Genomic DNA, 21336 nt, shown 5'->3' on the forward strand with positions numbered 1-21336 from the left:
AGGAAATTGGTAGGAGAAAGGGTGCTTGAGTGGGAAAGCTGTCTGCTTTGCAGGTATGAAAGAAACAAACTGCATTCTATAATACATGAAATGTCAGAGAAAATCAAAAGAGCAGCCCATTACATTACAGGGAAAGAGAACAGACAAAATATAATGCAGAGGAGACTGAAATACACAGCTTCTTCTTGCTTCAGCACTTACAAAAGCAATTAAGCAGGTTACAACCAGAGAAGTAACACATTTGGTTTTAATCAGGGGACAGAGCTGCCAAACAGGGAAAGGAAGAACAGCTTGAAGAAGTTAGACATACCCATGTTAGCAGTAAAATGGTCCTGGATGTACCACCAGGACCAGCCAAAGAAACCCCAAACCACACTTATTTCTGAGCACTCCTAGAGAAAGGCCACCGGGCCCTGGAGGAGGATGAGGCTGGGACAGCTGCCTCACTGCTGCCTTTGGAAGATAACAGAACGAGTTATTAAACGGACAATTGTTGAGCATCTAAGACGACATGATAATAAAAAGCAGAAAACGTTAACGTGTCAACAACAAATCGTATCATATCCAGTTTCCAGTTACACAGTAACTGACCTAAGTGAGTAAAGGAGAAGTCACTGATGTGACACACTTGGCTTTGCTAGGACTTTTAATCCAAGACACCCCACATTCTGACAAGTAGGAAATCACAGCCTGAATTAAAGAGCAGTTCTGACTGCTGTATGCAAAAGTAATTAGGAATATTTCACTTGCAAACTGGCAGATGATTTCCGGTGGAGTCTCAAAATGGCCCGTCCCACATCTAGTTTTATTTCATACTTTATTTCAGTGTTACACTGACGATGAAACAGAGAAGGTGCACGTTCAGAATCTGGGCTCACACTAGGCTGGGAGAGACTGCAGTTTGGTAAACAGAAGCAGAATTCAAAGTGATTTTGATTAGCTGAGAAATGGTCTGAAATTCTACAGAGGCCAATTACTACAACGATGATCAAGAAAATAAATTCAAATACCTGGGGAAAATCTAGCCAGACAGCAAGAACACAGGAAAAGATCTGAAAGTTACAGAGGATTGCAGTTCAACAGGAGAATGCAGCCAGGAAAAAAAATGTGGCTAATTTGTCACTGAATATCTAAGACACAAGAAACAAGAATTTTGTGCTGGTCGGCAGCAGTGAAACCTCAGTTGGCATATAATATGCAGATTAAACACCACATTTAGAGAAAATTGCAGACAGTAGAAAAAAAATCCAAAGTTTAAACACACATGATCAATAGGAAAATACTAAGAGAACAAAGTCTGTTTAGCATAGAATAACATGAAAAGATAGAATAGTGAAGTAATAATCTTCAAGTTCTTTTGCACGTAACAGACAAAAATGGGTTACCTTTATGCCTGCCACGTATAGAACTAGTAACCACTGGCATCAGCTGCAATAAGGAATGTATAAGGAAAAAAAACAAGCAGCGACTATAAAAATCATGAAGTAATGGAACGATGTCAGGACATCATGCAGTCCCTGTCACCGAAGGCTCTTCAAAACAAGTTAAACAAAATCACCATGGGAAGTATTGTTAGAGGTAGCTGTAGGATTCAACACCACTTTAACGAATCGGTTAACCTGTGTCACCACCGCTGCAAAGGAAGGTTAGAAACACATCACATCCACAACGAACAAAACACACAGCTGTGATACGCGTGCTGTGCCTAGGCGACATCCGCGTAAACTCACAAAGCAGGACTTCTGCTGACACGAGTAAACACAAAAAGCGCATTTGTAATTTTGCCCGGATTCACCAAAAGACCCGTAAGCCCTGTGTGTGGAAGCGAACCGTGGTGCCCCTGACGAAGAGGCAGACGCTGATGCCGAGTCCGGGTGCTCTCGCAACGCTGCGACAGGGGCCGGAGCAGCTGGGACAGACCCGAGCTGCGGGAGGGACGGATGGGGCTTTGGGCAGCCCGGTCCGGTGGGAGGCGCCCCTGCCACGGCAGGCGCTGGGGCTGGGCGGTCTTTGGGGTCCCTCCAACCGCTCCGACCTGCGATCCTCCAGCCACACCCCGCCGCCCGCCCGCCCGCCCGAGGAACCACAACGCCCGGCGCTGAAGACGTGTTTCCGCCCTGACACCTGCTGCCGGCCTTCCGCTGGGTCCCCCAGCCCCAATCCCAACCCCAACCCCAACCCCAACCCAACCCCAACCCAATCCCAATCCCAATCCCAATCCCAATCCCAGCCCCAGCCCCAGCCCCAGCCCCAGCCCCAGCCCTAGCCCCGCGCTCACCATGGCGGCGGCCGCCTGCCCCCGCCGTTCCCTAGCAACCGCGGCCCTGCCCAACGGCCGGAAGCGGAAGCTGAGGGCGGCGGCGGGCGCTGGAGGAGCCGGGCTCGGGGCTGCCGCCGCCGGGCGCGAGGGTAACGGCCGCGGGGGGCGCGGCGGCTGGATCCGAATTCGAATTCGAATCCGGATCGGGACCGGGACCGGGACCGGGACCGGGACGCGTCACCGTCTCGCCGTGACGGCTTCCTGCCCTGGCTTAGCTGGGGGCGGTGGGGCGGAGGCTGCGCTTCTGCTTTCCTCTTTTCCCTTTTTCTACCCCTCGCAACGCAACCCGGGGCCTAGGGAGCTGTCAGGGCCCTGCTGCTCCCTGTCACCATCGCCGTGTCCGGCGGAGGAGTGGCCGGGAGCCGCCGTTTCCTCCTCCTCTCTTGTCCGCCCCGAGCACAGCGCGGATTTCCCTTTTTCCCCTGGTGATTTTAGGCGATCTTTACGTGCTCCTCAAGTTGCGCTTTGGGAGTGTGGTAGTTACAAAGGGTAAGGGGAGGGCTCATTTGGAAAGAGACTGGAAAGGGGAATTTGAGGGGTGGAGGTTGAGCAGCAAGAGGTGGGAGGTCAAGTCTAGCCATTAGTGAAGGAAGAAGCAAATGCTGGAAGCTTCATGGTCTTCTTCTAACTCTTCTGGGTCCTGGAGTGCTTTTTCTGTTTGTTTTTAACTTGTTTTGATGGTGTTCTTCCCCACCACCACCACCACCCCCCTTATAAATTACTTACAGCTTTTAGCTCACGATAAAGAGCGTATCAGTGTGCCTGAACTGAATTTTAAAGGTTGTACTAGAAAATAGGGTAACCCAAGATTAACCGTCAGTCCTATCTAGCTAAAGATCTTTTTTCCTTCCTTTCCTCTCCTCCTCAGATTCATGTAGTTAAGAAGAACTGAATGCTAAGGAGAAAATGACATCCCTAGAAAAAGGTAGGTGGTTCCCATGATATCTGAACAGACTGAGTTAAAAGTACTTTAACCTGTATTCTAAAAGCTTATTCCCTTTATTTAGCTATTAGGAAATAATTGTGTGGCCTCATTGTTGCAGTGAAAAACAAAGAGCTGCCTGGATAGGGCAGTTAATACGATGGGTTTTCGTAATCTAGTTTTGCATGGAAAACCAAATCTGTCACTTGTCTTTACGCTTGTCTGTCAGTCCTGCTGTGGTCTTTACAACCTGGTGGTACTGATTCAACCAACCTGAAAATTGGGCAATGTAATGGTGCCACTGTGGTATTTTTGAAATTTTGGATAGAGGATGCAGACACGTTACTGCCCAGAGTTTGAGGAGTAACAGCAGTATGTGTAGCTATGTTGTAAGACACTTTCCTGCCTTTACCCATTGTGAGGAAACTTTACTGTAATATTTAACTCAACTGAAAACTTAGTGAACTTAAGTAAAATCAATTTTAGTGACTGTTATGTGTATTTGGGAATCTAGACCAGATTGCAGCCTCACTGGGAGTACTGGGGGCTACTGGTTAGAAATGAAGTGAAACTGACTCATTCACAATTAAAACATATAACAGATAGTACTTAAAGCCTCTTAAACTTCTTATGGCATTAGTAGCTAGTAGCTGCTTTTTATTGCTTTTAAAATGGGCCTGCTCTCATTCTGTCAAGCTCCCAAAATGTTAAGTTTGCTGTCAGTCTATAGGTAATATTGTCATGATTTTTTTTCCTTACCAGTTCTTGCTCATGTCTACACTTACTTAATCTTGTATGGCAGCAGGGAATTAAGATTAATACAGTTCAGATCAATGATTTTGTCTTAATGAGCAACACACACTTGACTTTTTAGATCCTAACTTGTGCTGCAAAGGACTGTTCTACACATGCAGTGTGAAATTAAAATCTTCACCTTTAGAGTAAATGAAGCGAAGAGTTGCAATGAAACCATAACAAAATGAAAGGTGGTAAACTTCTCCTTCCACGTTTTCTGAATTTTAGTTGACTGTGCCTCGTCACCCATCCGAGGACCTGGAGATGGCATGGAAACAGAGCAGACGGCTGAATCGGTGGAAGCAAGCACTGGAGCCAACACTACAAACCATCTCATCCACCACAGCCCGCAGAAAAAGACGGTCTCTTCTCTGAGTCCTGGAGTTCTCCAGCTAGGGAAAATACACGCTGATAAATCAGTAGAGATTGAAGCTATCCGTATATTAGTCCCCAAAGCAGCTATCACCCATGTTGTTCCAACTAAAAATGCTAAAGTAGCTAAATCAGTGGGACATAAAGGAGATACGTTCCATCAGTTGGATGGAACTGTAGATCCCAAGAAAGAACAGACAGAGTTGAAAAATGCACTTGAAAAGCTAAAGAATTCAGAAAAGCGGTTGTTACAGGATAAAGAAGGTCTCTCTAATCAGCTTCGTATACAGACAGAGGTAAGAAATAAAAGTTGATTGTTGTTTTTTTTTCCTCACACGTAAATGAGCAGCTCTGGATTATTTAGACAGTTTGTGAATAAAATCAAAGCTAACTGTTGTGACATTGTAGCCTTGAAACAAAAAAAATTCCTTTTGAACTTATCAGCTAAAATACGGAGTAAAAGTGCATCCGAGTACTCCAGTGCTACTTCTGTGTCAGCAGATAAAAATATCAAAGGTGCAAAGCTGGGTGAAACGCTGGAGAGCTGCAGGGAAATGTATCTTTCATGAGAAAAGTCTTTGCTCCTCAATCCAACTGCTAAGTAAAAAATGTCACTATAGAAAGGGGGACTGTAACTTTCAAAAGTAATAAATGGATGTCTTGTCTCATCCTTTGCTATCTTACTGAGTCAGGACTTGAATGCTGCTGAAACTTTCTTTGTTTCTTGTAGCAGACTTTCATTCTTCCTCTTTGAACACTGTTAAAATTTAAGCAAGAAAGTGTTAAACATGTATTAGTCTTAAAAGTTTATGGCTTACTGAAGTGGATTGTGAGGCTTAATATACTCTGCTTTGGGTAGATCCCATGCTGGAAGGAGGAAGGCAACTTATTGTTTGGTATTTGCAGTAAGTTGTGCTGCATTCAGAAAGTAGAAGGTGTTTCAACCTCTGTTGGTAATAATAAGATAGTTTGGTCTAATTCTAGGTGAACCGGGAGCTGAAGAAATTACTTGTTGCTTCTGTTGGGGATGACCTGCAGTATCACTTTGAACGGATGGCTCGTGAGAAAAATCAGCTTATCCTAGAAAACGAAGTCTTGGGCCGGAATATGTCTCAGTTGTCTGAACAACTGGAGCGCATGTCTATACAGTGCGACGTGTGGCGAAGCAAATTCCTAGCGAGCAGGTATTCCCTCTTACAGAACTGTTACAGCAGCATTTTGCTTTAGTCTTTTAATTCACACACCCACTGCAGTGCCTGGGGGTGTTCTTATATATGCAGAGCCACAACAGCTATAAGACACACATTATGAAGTTTCAATCTCTTCAAAGATATAAAGAAAGTAAGCTCCTTGTAAATCTAAATACTTCTGCCTTTCAAAGGTAACAGGGTGGGTCCTAACACCCCTGAAATCTTAACTCCAGTTCTTGTCAACGTAGTAAAACGTGTCCAGTATAGGGTTTAAAAATATCTTCCAGGACAGCTGTCTTGACTCATCTATTTTTTTCCCCCAAGAATCCCCATAAAATCATCAATTCTTGGAGAAGTTGATTTGATAAACTTTTCTTAGAGTGATTCAGGGATCTACTGGGAACAGCAAAGAATGGAAAAGATGGGGGATCTCTTCTTTAAACACTCATTGTGTCACTAAGAACCCTACTGATACTTCTGTAACCCTAAACGAATGGGTAGCAAGAGTCAGGAGCAAATCTTGAGCTGGTCTGAATGTCAACATTTCCTTTGACAATGGATCAGACTTTTGCTAGGTGTAGGCGATTTACCACATCTGCAAATAGTGTCCTATGATTTTAATCTTCTACTGTAGCCATATACAACTCGTTAATTTTAATTGGTGATGCTTAATGCATATTGTGGAAAAGCCTTAGTGCTTCAAAGAGACAGTAACAGAATAGTCTCCTCCATTTAAGTTGCTGGTATTTAGCAGTTTTGTCATAATGAGTGAACGGTAAGTAGCTGTGACGGTACTAGCTAGGCAAGTGTTACTACCCTCATTTAACTTGTTTCTTTAGTATTACAAGTCCCAAGATCAGGGCTGTGAGTCCCTCCTATGAGCATTTTTGACAGTGTGGAGATGTGCTTCAAATGACACCTTTGCTACTGTAATGTTCTAGTTCATTGAAGTCTTGGATTTCTTACTGGTGGCTGTCAAGTGGCATTCTCTTCTCGGTGTGCACAGTATCTCAGGTACTGAAATACCAGCTCGAGGGGTCAGTGCCAAGTCTCATGGCACAGCAAAATACGACAACAGTTTTCTCATTTGTAGCTCTCGCATGCCCATATCCGGAGCATTTAACGCCTAGGGACTGTCCCTGAGAGAGGCAAAGAAGCGAATGCAGTCTGTAACCATAGCCACCTTACATGTCCTTTGTAATTAGGTTGATACAGGCCCTGTGTGGCAGGGAAGGGAGGGGAACAGCAGCTTAATCCTTAGTTTGAGCTGATTAAATACTGTCTGTCGTAGAGTTAAGGTGACTTTGAAACCGCTCACTTAAGTTACTGATTGGAGATTTCTTTTGCAGGGTTATGGCTGATGAGCTAACAAATACCAGAGCAATTCTTCAGCGTCAAACGCGGGATGCACAGAGTGCAATCCAGGATCTGTTGAGTGAACGGGATCAGTTCCGTCAAGAAATGATTGAGACACAGAAGTATGATTTTTCTAATCCAGACTACCTCTCTGCAAGCTTTCATTTTTCTCAGTTTATTATGGGCTAGAGAAGAATCAAATAGATTTCCTCTGTTCCTGTGGTATTTAAACAACAACAACAAAAAATGCTGATGGATAGTATTGTTGCTTTTCAATCTTGGAACTGAAATAGCCGAAGTAGCATTAATTCTTACTCCAGCATTCCCTGGAGGTGTGAGTTCTCAGGGGTCATATACTGTGGAGCTGATATCTCTCAGATACTGACCTTCTATATTTAATCGCTTACTGCCTTGACTTCAAGTCTCCTCTATCTCCTTCCAAAGCGTACAGATTCTTCTACCTGTATTGACTTCTTAATGCTTATCCAGACAGATATCAAATAAGTTTCACTGGTATTAAAATTCTGTATTGGTGATGTGTGGCCGTTGAGAACAGCCTCTTTACTTCCATGTTTAAATACTAAACCTTTTTTGGTTGACATTTTGACTTGTGCGGTAAGTTTTGGGAAGAGACGATTCCTCTGAAGCATGCTGTGTGCTGACAGTATGCATTAAAAAAAAAACCACTAATTTTCTGCTTTCTGTGCAGGCTGCTGGAGGAGCTGATGGTTTCTCTTCAGTGGGGGAGACAGCAGACATACTACCCCAGTGCCCAGCCATACACTACAACAGAGCTAGCAACTGTGAACTGTAAGCTAGCCAAAGCTGTAAGCTCACATCTTCTTGGAAATGTTGGAACTAGCAGTCCAAAAAAGACTTCAACAGCTGTGGAGTTTTGCAATACCCCTGCTGAGAAAATGGCTGAAAGGGTAAGAACCCTTCATATATCTCCATCTGTCATCACAGCACTGGGTTGTGTTGCCATAAAGCAAGGCTTTTCTTTCTGTAAACTACTTAATATCTTATTTGAAAGCTACAGCCAAGGAAAACATGCTGAATGGAGCTTTTTGTTAGATATTTAAAAAACAAATCTGAAAGAATAAGCAGAACAACATAATATATGTACTGTTTTCTGTTCTGTCCCTAGCACCACAAATGACTGGGTCAAAATTTGTTTAGACTTAGTTTGTCAGGAGAAAGCCAACTGAAAATACTTAGGTTTCTTCTCCCTATCATTTTTTAAACTTAACTCAGGTAGGAATAAATCATAACACTTCAGGAGTAGTTTCTGTTGCCCTAAAAATAGTATTGTCGAAGGTGGGAGGAAACAGAGAGAAGCTTTCTCTCTTCCAAGATACGGTTCTACTACAAAAAGCTTGATGTTTAAAATAACAAACTAGACTAACAGTCTAGTCTGGAAGTAGCTGAATAACACTTGAGCAGCAGAAGGCTCACAGTACCTTATTATATATATTGGCCTTGCTTATTTTTGCTCACCTCAGCTAAAGAGAGTTTTGTTATTCTCAATAAAATCATACCTTGAATTTCTGATTGATATTACTAACTCTTAAACAGCACTTAATGCTTTTATATGGAGGGTCTGGATAGATGGATATTTTTTAGTTTTAAATTTGAAATAAAGCTGAAAAGCCCTGCTTTTGAGCAGAAATCCTTTGTAGCTGTCAGAGAATGATAAATCCTATTAACCTTAATAGATATATTTTCATTCTCAGCTTTTCCATCCTTAGGTTTTACGTGTATTGGATCCAGTTGCCTGTACAGAAACATCAGCAGAAGCTTCCTTTTCTGAGACTTCTCCACCTTCCTTCCTTTCCACAAAGAAGAATATTGGAAGGTTTCACCCTTATACAAGATACGAAGATATAACTTTCAATTGTTGCAATCACTGTCAAGGAGAGCTGATAGCCCTTTAAAAACACAGCAAATGCAACTGCACATGCACTCTTTCTGAAGAATTACACTAGTTGATGTTCAGCAGGCTTCCCTTTTTCCTGTTTCTTTCCACAGGAATGCATTTAAAATTGGAAATCCTGCAGTTTCTGCTTCTCTACCACTTGAAGTCAGGGACTGACAGGACTTCCTTAGCCTGTGGGATACTTCTATTATTTTTCAGTCTGAAAAGCTATTTACTTCCTTCTACAAAGGCAAGACCAAAAATGTTATGCTGGTCCAAGCTGTAGAGCTTAGAGATCCCCGTGATTAGTTGAGGTTTACAGTCTTATTAACAAATCGTAATGAATCTCTCATTAGAGGGAGACAAAAGCATAAGCTATACCAAAGTAAATGAAGTACTACATATTAAAATAATATAAAAATCAAAAGACAATGGAATATAGTCAGCTCCATGTTTTTTAATATTATTCAAGGTGAGGAATTGTCCTCAAGTCTACGTTCAGCCTTTTAAATTTAGTAATATAAAGGAGTGTGTGCAATGAGTCTTTACAGCTGTAAGCTCTGAAAGAGCATATGCAGTATTACTGCCCTCCTGGTATGGAGAAGGGGAAAAGAACTTGGATGAACTCTTATCTATAATATATAAAAAGGACCTGGCTTTAAATGGATTCTAGAAACTGGGGGGGGTGATATTCTTGTATTTCCACAAAGCTATAATGATGCTTTTTCCATCTATTTCAGCTTCCAGAGCTAAGCTGTTAGGTAGCTGATCCTCAGCAAAGAAAGTTTGATATACCTCCTTTAGTACACAGTGCTGAAACCTGACCTAGCATTAAGAACTCAGTCCTTGCCCAAAGTCTTCCTGGGTGTTGTGGGAGGCTGATGGTAAGCACTAAGTTTGCACAAGGACTAGTAAAAAATATTTTTTTTACTTGTATGATTTTATTTTCTTGATGTTGGTTCAAAGAGATACTCCAGCAGATGATCTGCTGAATCCAAAGAAGCCTATTTAAATTTAAGTTGCAAATGCAGAGGAAAGTTAGGAGGATGCAAATACACATGTTGATTTGTTTTCTCTCCCATGTTTATCATACTTGGTTGTCTAGTTTGGAGAAAGGGTTTCTACAATGGCTGCCTTCACCCAGTTTTTCTTTAAATCTCATACCACGTTCAGAGTATATAAGTTACAAATTCTTGCTGTTTCTGGCCATGCTTTGGGTTGCATGAAGAAAACTACAATAAACTTTCTTTGCTTACTTTAAAGTTACAGTTTTGGATTTAATACAGCTGCATCTTTGACCCTGCATTCCTTTGATTTCATCAGTCACCTCAGCATATTCTCTTGTATCAAGAGTACACAGCACCAAGGTGACACAGTTTATTTCAATACGTTTAGCAAACATGGAAATGGACACAAGGAATCCAGCTTCCTTGATATTAGTAAAGATCATAATACACATTATCTTTAATTTCATGGAGTATAAAACTACTGAATATAAATGCGTCAGCCTGGCTCAAAGAAGTAAGTTTCTGAAAAAATGATGCAAGTTCGCATACATGTTAACCTTCAGTCACCACCTCCTCTGAAATGAAAGTGTCCTCTGGTCTAGCCAGGACAGCTGGTCCACAAACCAGTAGAAAGCAGTAACTCAAAGATTTAAGAAATAGCATTTTCCAACAACACAACAAGTTGTACAGGCATCATCACAAGCAGCAAACAGCAATATTAATCCAGCAAAAATTCACCATTTTACATAATAGCCTGCATCCGGGAATTCATGGTGGAGTTCAGTAATAAAGTGCCTTTTAAAGGGGAGTATGTATTTGCCACCCTTGCAAACAGATCTCACTCTCATTTAGATTTGGTCAAACCAAGAAGATCCCTGAGTTGTACATAAAAGCAGGCTTTTCAACAAAATTCATTACAAATAAATAGCAAAACCATTGTCAATGAAGGGAATTGTTAAACTCGCTTGAAAGCTTTAAAAACACCACAAAGTCAGTAGCTGTAAAGAGCCATAAAAATTAAGAGGGTTGCCCCCAAGAACTCTGTAGTTACCTCTAAATTTTCAACTGTAATGGTCTCTGAAGCGAAAGGATTTAGGCTCTGAACTAATGCAGTGGATGTTCTGCATCTGTTTCGCTCTTCGGGCTTCTAATCTAAGCTGCCTCGCTCGCTCTTTAGCAGCCAGTTCTTCTGCTCGTTTTTCTTCTCTCTTTCTTTTTAGCCATCTGTGGAGAGAGAAACAGGACTGACAGGTAACAACTGAAATTTTTATTTCATCCATTCAAAGGAGGCTGGACCCCATGTAACTAGAGTCACCTGGTGCTGCAGGATAAAGTTGTTAGGGCCAAGTAAAAGCCCATCATTCCCAAACATGAGAGGTACTACACTTTTCTATCCCAGCACTCCTGGTTCTGCATCCACATTCCCTACCCCGTTTTGTTGAACTAAGTCAACTTGCAGACTCAAGAAAAAAAAATCTCTTTACCAGATAAACTTTCTGCCCGTTTAATAGACTAAATTGGCATAAGACTGCTTTAAAATAGGCAAAAAGGGCTAGGGGAGAAGGATCTCTCTTTTTCAGCAGAAGCAATCCACTAGTTCAGCTCAGGCTCTGACAAATAATTTCACAACAATGAACAAACAACATCAAAGAACTGATGTGTTTTTCCTACAGTATAAACTAATGAGGGTATATTCGCTCAAAAAAAGACTTCAGCATTAAAGATGTACTACAAAATGACAGTCTAAGTTGATACACTACAAAAATTTCAAAATGGATTCCCTAGAAATGTTTCTACTCACTCTTTGAAAGCTCTGTTGCATTCCTCTGTTCTTGGGAAAAAGGCAATTCCCTCTGCCTGCCGTCTCAAAATTTCTATCTGTTTTTCTTTCATGTGTTCTTGGTGCTTTTTTTTAAGCCATAACTTGAAGGCTTCTTCTGGATTCCTACTCCTGTCCTATTTAAATAAAAGACACATATACATGAGATTTATCATTAAATGACCTTTATATTAATCATTTTATTATAATTTTTCAACTCCACTCGCATTTCCCATCCACATTAGGGAAATTATTTTATAAGCAAACAACCATATGCTAATCTGTCACGGAATACACAGATGAGCAAGCATTCAAAGCGGTATGTTTTTAAAAAAATACTAAATTTAGTTTTTCAAGCCTGTTGCTGAAAGACAGAGGAACTTCAGAGTATCTGAATCATCACTGTTGGTCATGCCACATGCATTAACTGCTTGCTAGCAAGTTCTGATGGTAAGGAATATACTTCAAAGGGTTTTCTGGCTTGTTCACTGCTGGGCTCAGTAAAGTCATTCACCTGCTAAAAAAGGGCATCACTGTACCTCCTGTAATTTTATAGCTATTAAGGTCACACATGGAGCTTGTACAGCATAAGCCAGCCTGCCAGGCAGAACCATCCTGAACATGCAAGTCAGTCTAGCTCTTCACTGAAACAATATGACAAAAACATTTCCTATCACTGTGAATTTTCATAGGCTTGGCTAAGAACAGGGGCTTCGAATTCGGTTTTCCTATTTAACCAGAGCAGTATGACTCCCAGTCTCACATTAGGGTGATCTTACTTTGCTGTTCAAGTTTTCCAGCTCCTTTGCACGACGAATTCGTTTTTCTTCTTGCACTTGTTCTTTCTTCTTCTGTAACCAGGCTCGAAATACCATCTCATTCTCTCTTCTCTTCTGTTCTTCTTGTTCTTTTTTCCTTTCTTCTTCCTTGTATGAGATTGAGTGAATAAAAATCTTGCTCATTAAGATAATTGTCTTAATCTGCAAAAGCTTCATTGTCAAAATGGATAATAAATGAGCCATTTGAATTATATCTGACGCAAAAATACTGATGGAACAGGAATATTCAGACTACAGCAAGCTGGTACTGTTTTTAGGAAGAAATTAGTCTGAGCACTTCCCCTGTGCATATTAAATCTACCTGTTTTTTGTGATTACCTCCATTTCCATGATACATCCCAACTCATGGACATTTCAGTAGCAACAGGTCATCTGCCTATAGCAAAATGACATTGCCCAATTAAACTGATTTGAAGCCAATCAGAGCTAATCGATGCATTTTAAATATTAAAGAAACCCTCAGGCTTGATAGACCATTAAACCCTAAAGGATATTTAACTTCTCATGGACTGCTGGCAATACCTTATTAATGAAGATTTTTTTTTTTTTCTGGACATGAAGTTGAAATGCATTTATTGATGGAATTATTAATAGCTTAACACTTTTCTCAAATTTAAAAAATTGATTTTTACAAAATTGAAAACACTTCTTGTAATTATTAATCACATTTTAGCTAACAAGTATCTATAAATAGCAGAAATGGTTTCAAACAATGCTTCAGAACAGGACAGTTTATCAGGTTTTAATTCTCTGACACAAAAGCTATAATCCCCATTCATTTCAAAAATCTACTCTTCCTGCGAATAGATGATATTCCTCCCACTTACACACAACTTGCAGACAGCATCCTACAAGCTTACGATTTCTACTTTACTGAAATGAAAAAAAAAAAGCACCAAAATGAGGCAGCTGGATTCAAATAACGTCAAGAAATGTTTTGTGCCTGTGAAATCCACAGTGTGAGTTCACCTTCACGGATGAAGAAATACAGTACTACGTTCTTACCTTCTTCATGAATTAGCCAATAAAGTAGTGCAGACTACGTTAGCCTAGTAACAGAAGGTTGCCTCCACCACACTAATTGTTTTAAATGTGTGAAGTATGCTGTCAAGAGATCTAGACTTGTGTGTACAAATAAAGCACATCAGTAATGCTCCACACTTCATGCCCCTCACCTCTGACATCAGCAAACTTTTCATACAAAGCAGGCCAGAACTATTTCCAGCTTACTTAGAACATCATGGCACAGAAAAATGATAGGTGCTTCCACGTTCTTTTTATTCAGACCATGACCTTACATTTAAAGCGCCTGACTAGAACCCTAGAGAAGTATGAATAGTTTGGTTAGAATCCAAACCGCCTATCCTGTCCTGAATGAATATTTATAAATAGTTTCCTGATGCGATCATTATTATCACAGGATGGTTTGGTTTGGAAAGGACCTTAAAGATCATCTTTGTGGCCCTCCTCTGGACTCGTTCTTAACCTGTAACCAACAAGGCATGCCCATTCTGAAGTCTTCCTTCCATTTCAAACACACGTACCCCTTTGTTCATAGATCTCACAGCCACTCTCCTGTGTAAAATCTTATTTTATGACTAAACAACTCTCCCATCTGATAATTGCCTATTACATGCTTCATCAGCACCCAAACGTGCACCTGCATTACTGTGGTTAATGCTAGTTTTCTCCACAGACCACACTGCAATGTAGATGTGATACTGTGTACAATGTTCCAGCAAAGAGTGGGCCTGTAATGGAATTTACAGGGAGTCAATAAGCAAAAGATGTAAATAGAATAAAGCAAAAAAAAAAAAAAAAAGGCTTATTTATGAAAAACGTATTAAATACTTAATTTCTGCTGTGAACAAGGGATGATCCTATACCACTCCATGTTTTTGGTGGGTTTTGGTGTGGTTTTTTTTTTTTTTTTTTTTTTTTAAATGAAAGGAGTTTTGAGAGATTTTGTACAAACTCCAGAGAATTACTGTTACTATTACTGCCTCTTTTATCATGGAAGAGCAGAGTAAATGCCCTGAACACGTGGCCTTTGTGAAACAGAGGAATGTGATGGTCACTTTGACCTGCTCATTGCCTCTGTATCTTTACCTCTTTCCTCATTTTTTCCTTCCTTTGTTCTAGCTGCTTCCGCAGTTCTTTTTGTCTGGGAGAAAGACAGTAAGTGGAACTTCTCACTGGCACATTTGCAGACTGTGCTCTCGGCGGAGTCTTCCGTTTTCCCAGACCTCTTGCAGCATTGATAGCAGAGTTTGGACGATACTTAGGGTTAGATGGGGGCTTAGGGAAATACACACACTCTTCTCCAGCAGGAGACAAAGAATGTACACCTAGTCTTACAGGAGGTACTTCCTTCATTCGAGAGACAGCGCCAGAAGAACTGGGGTGTGATTTTGGAGACGTACGTTGAGTTTCAATATCAGTGAAAGAAACACTTATTGGGGGCAAAAAGCCCTGGCTTTCAATATCACGTAAACTTAGAAGTTCAAACTTCCCATCTTTTTCCACTAGGATTTTACCATCCTTCTGTTCCTCATTCTTGCCAGCATGTGGTGAAAATGATGGGCTTTCCTGTCCCATGTCATTAGAAATATGCAACCGAGACAGCCTATTTGAGACATCATCTTCTCTCGCAAGGTCTGTTTTACAAACTTCAGCATCTTCTGGAGGAGGAACTTCAAGATCCACCAACGTATCCTTAAATTTTAACTTCCGTTCTCTATTCTCATTCACAGGAGCCTGATTCTCCAGCAGTTTGTTGGCTTCTTCAATCTTTTCCAAGATGTAACGCTTTATTTCTTCATCCTCTTCCTCATCCAGTTGCTGCTGGTTTTCTAGCTTGGATTCCTGGATAGAGCATTCACTATCCGTATCAGATAGATGATCCCCCTGTTTCATGTCAGACCCTGATACCAAACTTTCTTCATTGTGGGGTTTCACTTTCACATCTGTGCCTGCTTCTGAAAGCTGATCTGGATTTTCTTCCATTTCTTCACTGTCTTCCTCAAAGGTCTCCACAACTTGAACAATTTTTCCTTCAACATGCCCTTCATTTCTTTCAGGATTCTGAAAAAATAAAAATATTTATCTCAAACTGTTCTCCCAACCAAGAACAGTATCAGAGAAACAGAAAAGGAACAGCAAGAGAGAAAAGCAGTACTAACTACACTATTTTTAAAAACAGGCTGTCAAACAGAGAATGTCTTAACAAATAGCTTTTTTGGCACTAACATCTCTGCTACGGTTTCTCCATGTTACATCTATACAAAGTTTAACCAACCATGGCTGGAGCAATAAAGCAATCAGTGACAATATGAAAACAGAACAATGTGTTGCACAAATACTTAAAGGAGCCTGCACTGAAAGCAGAAGTACTTTGTACTGAATATATTATTTTCAATGAACTCTGTATTTTCTGTTTTAAGACAACTATAAGCAAACTAATCAGTTCATTGATTTTTTTTTTCACTGTAGTTCCAAGTAACATTAATTCTCAAAATTCAGCAAATGTACCTACACATCTCAAGCTGCACTGAATTTTGTGCTTAGGATTCCAAATATTACTTTTTCACCCTTCTAAATAAGAAAACTGTCAATTAATTTAACAAATACCTCTATTTCACCAAGGTTTTCTTTTTCCTCTTCATTAATTAGCCATTCAAGGTCTTTTTCAAAGTCATCCTCATATTCTCCACTTTCTGTTATATCACCCATATTTGCTGGATCACCTTGGTCTTCATTTTCACTCATTTTGGTGATGCCTTAGAGTAATACTACAAAAAAGACGGAAAACTCGTTTTAAAGCTCCAGTGACAAACAAGCACAGAATGTTGAAATCTCCCATGGCATCCACATCAAACTTGCAAGCAGAATCAACACAACCACGTTAGATAGTGCCACAGCACCTCAGAACTAAGGAGCATTAATGGTTTTACACATTAATGGTTTTGGCCTTTCCAGCTCTGGCTAGCAGGGCAAGATCTGAGTCAAAACAAAACAAAATATACTCAATAACCAGTCGGTCAGGTTGGCTATAGTCAAATTCATGACAAAACTGAGGGTAAGCCACTGTAAGGATGGGATCTGTCAAATGATCTTTTCTCTTTGTACCTGCTGCTGTCTGCTGGAAGTTGCTGCTTCTGTCTCTATCTCACAGGATAAGCCTGCATCATTTACAATACACCACTACACGAACATAGCATAGCGTATGGCAACACAACATGGGATGTAGGAATCAGCTCTGACCCCAGACGGCCCTGGAACTGCAAAACAGTTCTTGCTGTTTGATCCTTCTTGCCTTTCCAGACAATAAGGGTTGCACCTGAACTTCCCAATCTGTAAGCATTTCGTAATGAGTTTTGTAAAAACTCCTCCATCCAGAAGTTGCTACTTAAATTCCTTCAAGGTTTTGAATTCTGGTGAGCATCTTTGAGTTCTCAGTTATTTACTCACACAAACACCAGCTCTGCCTCTTAAAACCCTATGTATCACAACTGACAAGCATTGCTCTTTTAGACCTCAAAATTTAGTCAAGATTTAGCTACAAGAAAAGAATAATAATAAAGCTGGATACTTTTATTGCAAACTTGTTTGTATGCAAACTTTACAAAAGCTCCTCTTTTTGCTTGAACCACATTTTGGTCAATAGAATATGACAACTTTTTGCTCCTCTCACTTCTTTCTAGCCACCACTTGCCAGGAGAATTACTTATTCACACTAGGTTTCTCCAAGTTTAAGTTTTCGAGGCTCGTTCAGACTGCTGACTTGGCTTTCTACACATCTATTTCCATCATGTCTTACCTGCACCTCTTCCCATAAGACAGACAAACCTTTTTGATTGGAAATGCCCCTTCCTTCACAAACGTCATTGCTTTGGGTGGCAACACGTAACTGCGTTATTAATGGAGGTTACCTTACTCTAGTGCATATTCAGCACAAAAGAACTATCCCTCCTTAACTTCTTTGTAATTACAGTTGTACAGTTATAAAAGCCACAAAGGTGAATTGTGCCTTTAGCAAAACGCATTCATGTCCGTCTCTGCCACTTGACACAAATACTGAAGACATTTCAATTTATGTACGATGTGTATAGTAAAGGGGAGAAGCATGAAATGAGTCTCTGCTATAGCATAAAGTAGTTGTGGCTGAGAAGACATTTTCAGTTTCCTCCAGACGATCCCAAATCAGCTGCTGTTCTATTCTTAATTATGAAGTAAAAACTAAAGTGCTTCAGCTTCATTAGGGACCAAAAGTATTTAGAAAATATAAAGTTGTCACAGAATCACAGACTGGTTTGGGTTGGAAGGGACATTAAAGATCATCGAGATCCAACCCCCTGCCACGGGCAGGGACATCTCCCACCAGCCCAGGCTGCCCAAAGCCCCATCCAGCCTGGCCTTGACCACCTCCAGGGACAGGGCACCCACAGCTTCTCTGGGCAGCCTGTGCCAGGGCCTCACTGCCCTCATGACAAGAATTTCTTCCTCATGTCTAATCGAAACCTCCCCTCTTTCAGTTTAATGCCTTCACCCCTTGTGCTATCAAGGAGCACCTGACACCTATTTCCCTTTTATAGGGAGGAAGGGAGCAGAAGGGGCAATGTACCCTGTGCCTGACTCCTGCAGAGCCTCGCAGCCCCTCTACACCGCGGCCCCGTGACACCAAGATGCCGCCCGCCGCGGCCGCCATGAGCTGACCCCCCCGCCCCGCAGCTCCGCCGAGCCCGGCGCCGTTGCCATGGCAGCAGCACGGTGCCCGCTCCCCGCCGACGGCGGCCCCCGAGGCCCAAAGTCCGCGGCGGACGCGCGCCCGCGCCGTGTGGCACCGCCCCGTCGCCATGGCGTTATTTATTTTTGGTCATGGCCCCGCTGCTAGCCGGCGCCGTGGTCAGAGGGGGAGCTGCCGGTGTCAAAAATCGGAGCTTTTGTTAGTAAAAATAGCGCTACACCTGCAGGGAGGTGACCTGCTGCATCGCATCACTCTCACGTCACACATCACTCTCACAGAACTTCGAAATGCAGTGGGAAAGAAATAATAAAAAATACATTAAAAAAAAAAAAGCCAACCCCAAATAAATGACCTTCTGGGCTGGAGAAGCCAGCAGAGGGACCAGACACAGCAGCCGAGCTGCATGTTGTGGGTGCAGGCACTGAAACGAGCTCCGTGCTGACTTAATTTACCATGGCACCTGCCTTCATGGCTTGTGCAGCATGGCGCTGTACCTCCCAGCACCGCATTCAGGGGTATGGCCCCCCTCAGGCCTCCTGCCACCACAGGGCTGCAGGAGCACGATGGCTGTGGGCAGAGGGGAGGGAGGTGTCTTGGCTGGCAGCACCAACGTGGTGCCCATCACCTCATCCCCAACATGCAGGTGGGCCCCTGTTTTGAAAACAAACAGAAAAAAACCCACATCGTTATCTGAGCTGAAAATGACAATCTACAAGTACACCAGAAGGCCAAACACCTCAGGGACAACATGTTCCGTGTCCCAAAGGCTTATGTAAATAAAATAAAACCCAGGCAGAAAACAGCCAGGAGTAAATTTAGCCTGGGCATCGATAGCTCTAAGGGACATGAGGACAGTTACCCTTGCACTCATAGCAGGGGACTAAACCGTGTGAAGGTGGGTCTCAGGAGGTTTCTGAAGGCTTCTGGTGCAGGGGTTTCCTCTAGTCCTATGACATACAGCAAGAAGAGAAATGGGTTTTGACATTGTTTTCAGCAAGTAGGAAAGGCTCCCTGGTATTTACCTCAGATATACATGGCTCCTGCTGTACCTGGAAAAACATCAACCACTGACCCTCACCCAGGGTCACATAGGTATCTCGTACATGAAGATGACACTCTGGAGTTTCAATTTTCCACACTTCACAGACAGGTGGCTTAGACAAGTTCACAGCAGACTAAAATAAAGCTTTGATATTCCTCCCAGTTCTCTTTGTGCTCTGCTTTTATCGTAAGACCATCTTTCATCTTACAAGCCAGTGCTACCACTTTCATTCACAAGAGATGCTTTATTCCACTAATTACGCATCGGTGTGATTGTAAGGCAAGAATTAGACCCAGTTGCTGGAATATCAAGCTATAATGCTTAATAATGATATTTAAAGAACTTAAGATATTTTAAAATGATATTTTTGGTTCAATCTAAATGCATGATTGTGTTTATGAACCCATATGTCCTTAAGTTTAGGTTTTCAGGTGTTCCTTTCTGTGGGGGAGCTACACAACATGGTTGTGAAGAAATGCAATGAAAACAATAGCCAAGCAATGCAGTGCTTCAGGGACAGGCCCCAACACGTTGGTTGCTTTTTTCCATGTCACTAATACATCAGATGCCACCTTTAGGGAACAGAGAAAGGCTGCATAACACCTTCAGAGAGCTGTTAAACAAGCATCGTAACACCTTTTATATAGTTTGTAGGAAACAGCTGACACTGTCAAGAGTCACTAGGAATAAGGTCCAGAGCTGCTAGTCCCCTGTCCCTTTCCATAAGGAAAGTCCCTCTTTCCTTCCCAAGTGCTTGGCTACGGTGACACTGATAGAGCAGAAAATGTAATCACATCCGTGCAGAGCCCTCCCCTTCCCCTGAAAGCTCTGCCAGAAGAGCTGGCTGTTCGACACACACAGAGATACAGCACAGCAGAGTAAAACCCTGCAATGCCTGGGCAGGCTCTCAGGGTCAGTGCTAGCCCAGGGTCACCGCAGTGGGGGCTGCCCACTAAACAGCACCCTCCAGCAGGTCTCACCCTGCCTTACGTTTTGGACACAGCAAGCCTCTCTCCCTGACAAGGATCCCGAAGTCCAGAAGCCATGCCACGGACCACCAGCATCACAGCAAGCCCGGCACAGGATGCACAGACTGAGCTGACACTTACCTCCAGCAGCACCTGGCACGAGCTGGAACAGGGAAACAGCCACCGTGTCCCAGGGAGGCACCCCAGCCACGCGTGGTATTTATCTCGTCTCTGTCAAACCGCAGCGTGCACTGTACCACCAAGGCAGGGATTCAGCTCCGTGGCAGCAGCTAGGCGTCTCTTCTCAGCTCTCACTGTATGCAATGGGAGGAGCAAGGGGGATTGCCACAGTTCACGTGGACCTGCTTTGCTCACAGGCAAGAGCAGCTTCAGGATTCTTGTCACAGCACCTTTCAGCAGCACCAGAGACATGCAATGCTTGAATCCACCTTGAAATGTAACACTATACTATCTGAGCTACTAATTACCCTCCTGCTGTATGCAAGCATAGATTTTAATCCCTTGCACAGTCAAGAAGCTCAGGCTGGCATCCCTTTACAGCTAACTCTTGTATTTACCCAGAGGAAGCTGATGAATGAAACTCAGAAGCCTAACATGCTGACAATCCTATCCATCCTGCCTCAGCGATAAGGCTCTCAAAGAAACACTTGCAAGGACTGCATTTTTTCCTAGCACACACCCATTCTCTCCAACCACCCATTTTCTATTTTTCAACAAGCTCTACAGAAGGCTTGCTGGCTACAAACTGGCAGCGGATATTCAGAGAGCAGTTTCCCTTCAGCCCAGCCTGTGCTAGCAGGTACAAGCCATCTCTTCCAGAATCACAAGACAGGAAGGGACAGCTTTCTAAACCAGTCAAGTGTGATATGTCAGGATAGGTAATGTATAGGTTTCTTCCTTAGGGCCTCAATTTCATAATTAGGTAGATGTGAATAGAAAGGTCCTCCTGTACAGTAAACCTGCACCTGATTTCCCTTACAGTCACCCTCAGTGATGCTGATGCTTCCTGACCAGGGTTATCCTG

At 42.3% G+C, this 21336-nt stretch overlaps 3 protein-coding genes across 11 annotated transcripts in view; 1 reads left to right on the forward strand and 2 right to left on the reverse strand.

Annotated features, from left to right (window-relative positions):
• NME7 (NME/NM23 family member 7) overlaps nt 1-2412 on the reverse strand; it is a 97034-nt gene extending 94622 nt beyond the window's left edge. For 2 of the 4 annotated variants that reach the window (XM_048058193.2, XM_066990395.1), the window contains exon 1: nt 2279-2412. In XM_048058193.2, coding sequence (XP_047914150.1) covers nt 2279-2281 — 3 coding nt within the window. In that variant the 5' untranslated portion in view covers nt 2282-2412. Of the gene's footprint in view, nt 1-310; nt 1330-1830; nt 1931-2278 lie in introns of those variants that run through there. The other 2 variants (XM_066990396.1, XM_048058194.2) reach the window with 2 other exon arrangements.
• BLZF1 (basic leucine zipper nuclear factor 1) lies at nt 2277-10132 on the forward strand. Of its 3 annotated transcripts, none has more exons than XM_013184565.3 (7): nt 2277-2409; nt 3189-3245; nt 4266-4705; nt 5394-5593; nt 6949-7077; nt 7665-7884; nt 8704-10132. In XM_013184565.3, exons 2-7 carry the CDS (start codon nt 3227-3229, stop codon nt 8887-8889), a joined length of 1194 nt encoding a protein of 397 aa, XP_013040019.2. In that variant the 5' UTR covers nt 2277-2409; nt 3189-3226; the 3' UTR covers nt 8890-10132. The 3 variants fall into 3 exon arrangements, with proteins under 3 accessions (XP_013040019.2, XP_013040028.2, XP_013040025.2); XM_013184574.3 differs by having other exon boundaries at nt 8689-8757; XM_013184571.3 differs by lacking the exon at nt 2277-2409 and adding an exon at nt 2589-2809.
• Nucleotides 5029-20636, reverse strand: CCDC181 (coiled-coil domain containing 181). Of its 4 annotated transcripts, XM_013184548.3 has the most exons (7): nt 18159-18314; nt 16166-16326; nt 14645-15619; nt 12476-12622; nt 11679-11833; nt 10929-11101; nt 5029-5166 (listed from the first exon to the last, which is right to left on the reverse strand). In XM_013184548.3, the coding sequence occupies exons 2-6, from the start codon at nt 16301-16303 to the stop codon at nt 10939-10941; spliced, it is 1578 nt and encodes a 525-aa protein (XP_013040002.3). In that variant the 5' UTR covers nt 16304-16326; nt 18159-18314; the 3' UTR covers nt 5029-5166; nt 10929-10938. The 4 variants fall into 4 exon arrangements, with proteins under 4 accessions (XP_013040002.3, XP_013040010.3, XP_013039999.3 ...); XM_013184556.3 differs by lacking the exons at nt 5029-5166; nt 18159-18314 and adding an exon at nt 20433-20636 and having other exon boundaries at nt 10234-11101; XM_013184545.3 differs by lacking the exon at nt 5029-5166 and having other exon boundaries at nt 10234-11101.
• Between the last annotated feature and the right edge of the window lie 700 nt (nt 20637-21336).

The sequence above is a fragment of the Anser cygnoides genome, chromosome 1 (genome assembly GCF_040182565.1).
Source record: "Anser cygnoides isolate HZ-2024a breed goose chromosome 1, Taihu_goose_T2T_genome, whole genome shotgun sequence".
Taxonomy (NCBI): Eukaryota; Metazoa; Chordata; class Aves; order Anseriformes; family Anatidae; genus Anser; species Anser cygnoides.

Coding starts and splice junctions, on each gene's coding strand:
- BLZF1 (XM_013184565.3), top strand. Junction 5,594..6,948: donor AGCAAATTCCTAGCGAGCAG/GTATTCCCTCTT, acceptor TTTCTTTTGCAG/GGTTATGGCTGATGAGCTAA. Junction 7,078..7,664: donor GAAATGATTGAGACACAGAA/GTATGATTTTTC, acceptor CTTTCTGTGCAG/GCTGCTGGAGGAGCTGATGG.
- CCDC181 (XM_013184548.3), bottom strand. CDS start 16,303: ATGAGTGAAAATGAAGACCAAGGTGATCCAGCAAATATGGGTGATATA. Junction 15,620..16,165: donor AAAACCTTGGTGAAATAGAG/GTATTTGTTAAA, acceptor TTATTTTTTCAG/AATCCTGAAAGAAATGAAGG. Junction 11,834..12,475: donor TGGAAAACTTGAACAGCAAA/GTAAGATCACCC, acceptor TTATTTAAATAG/GACAGGAGTAGGAATCCAGA.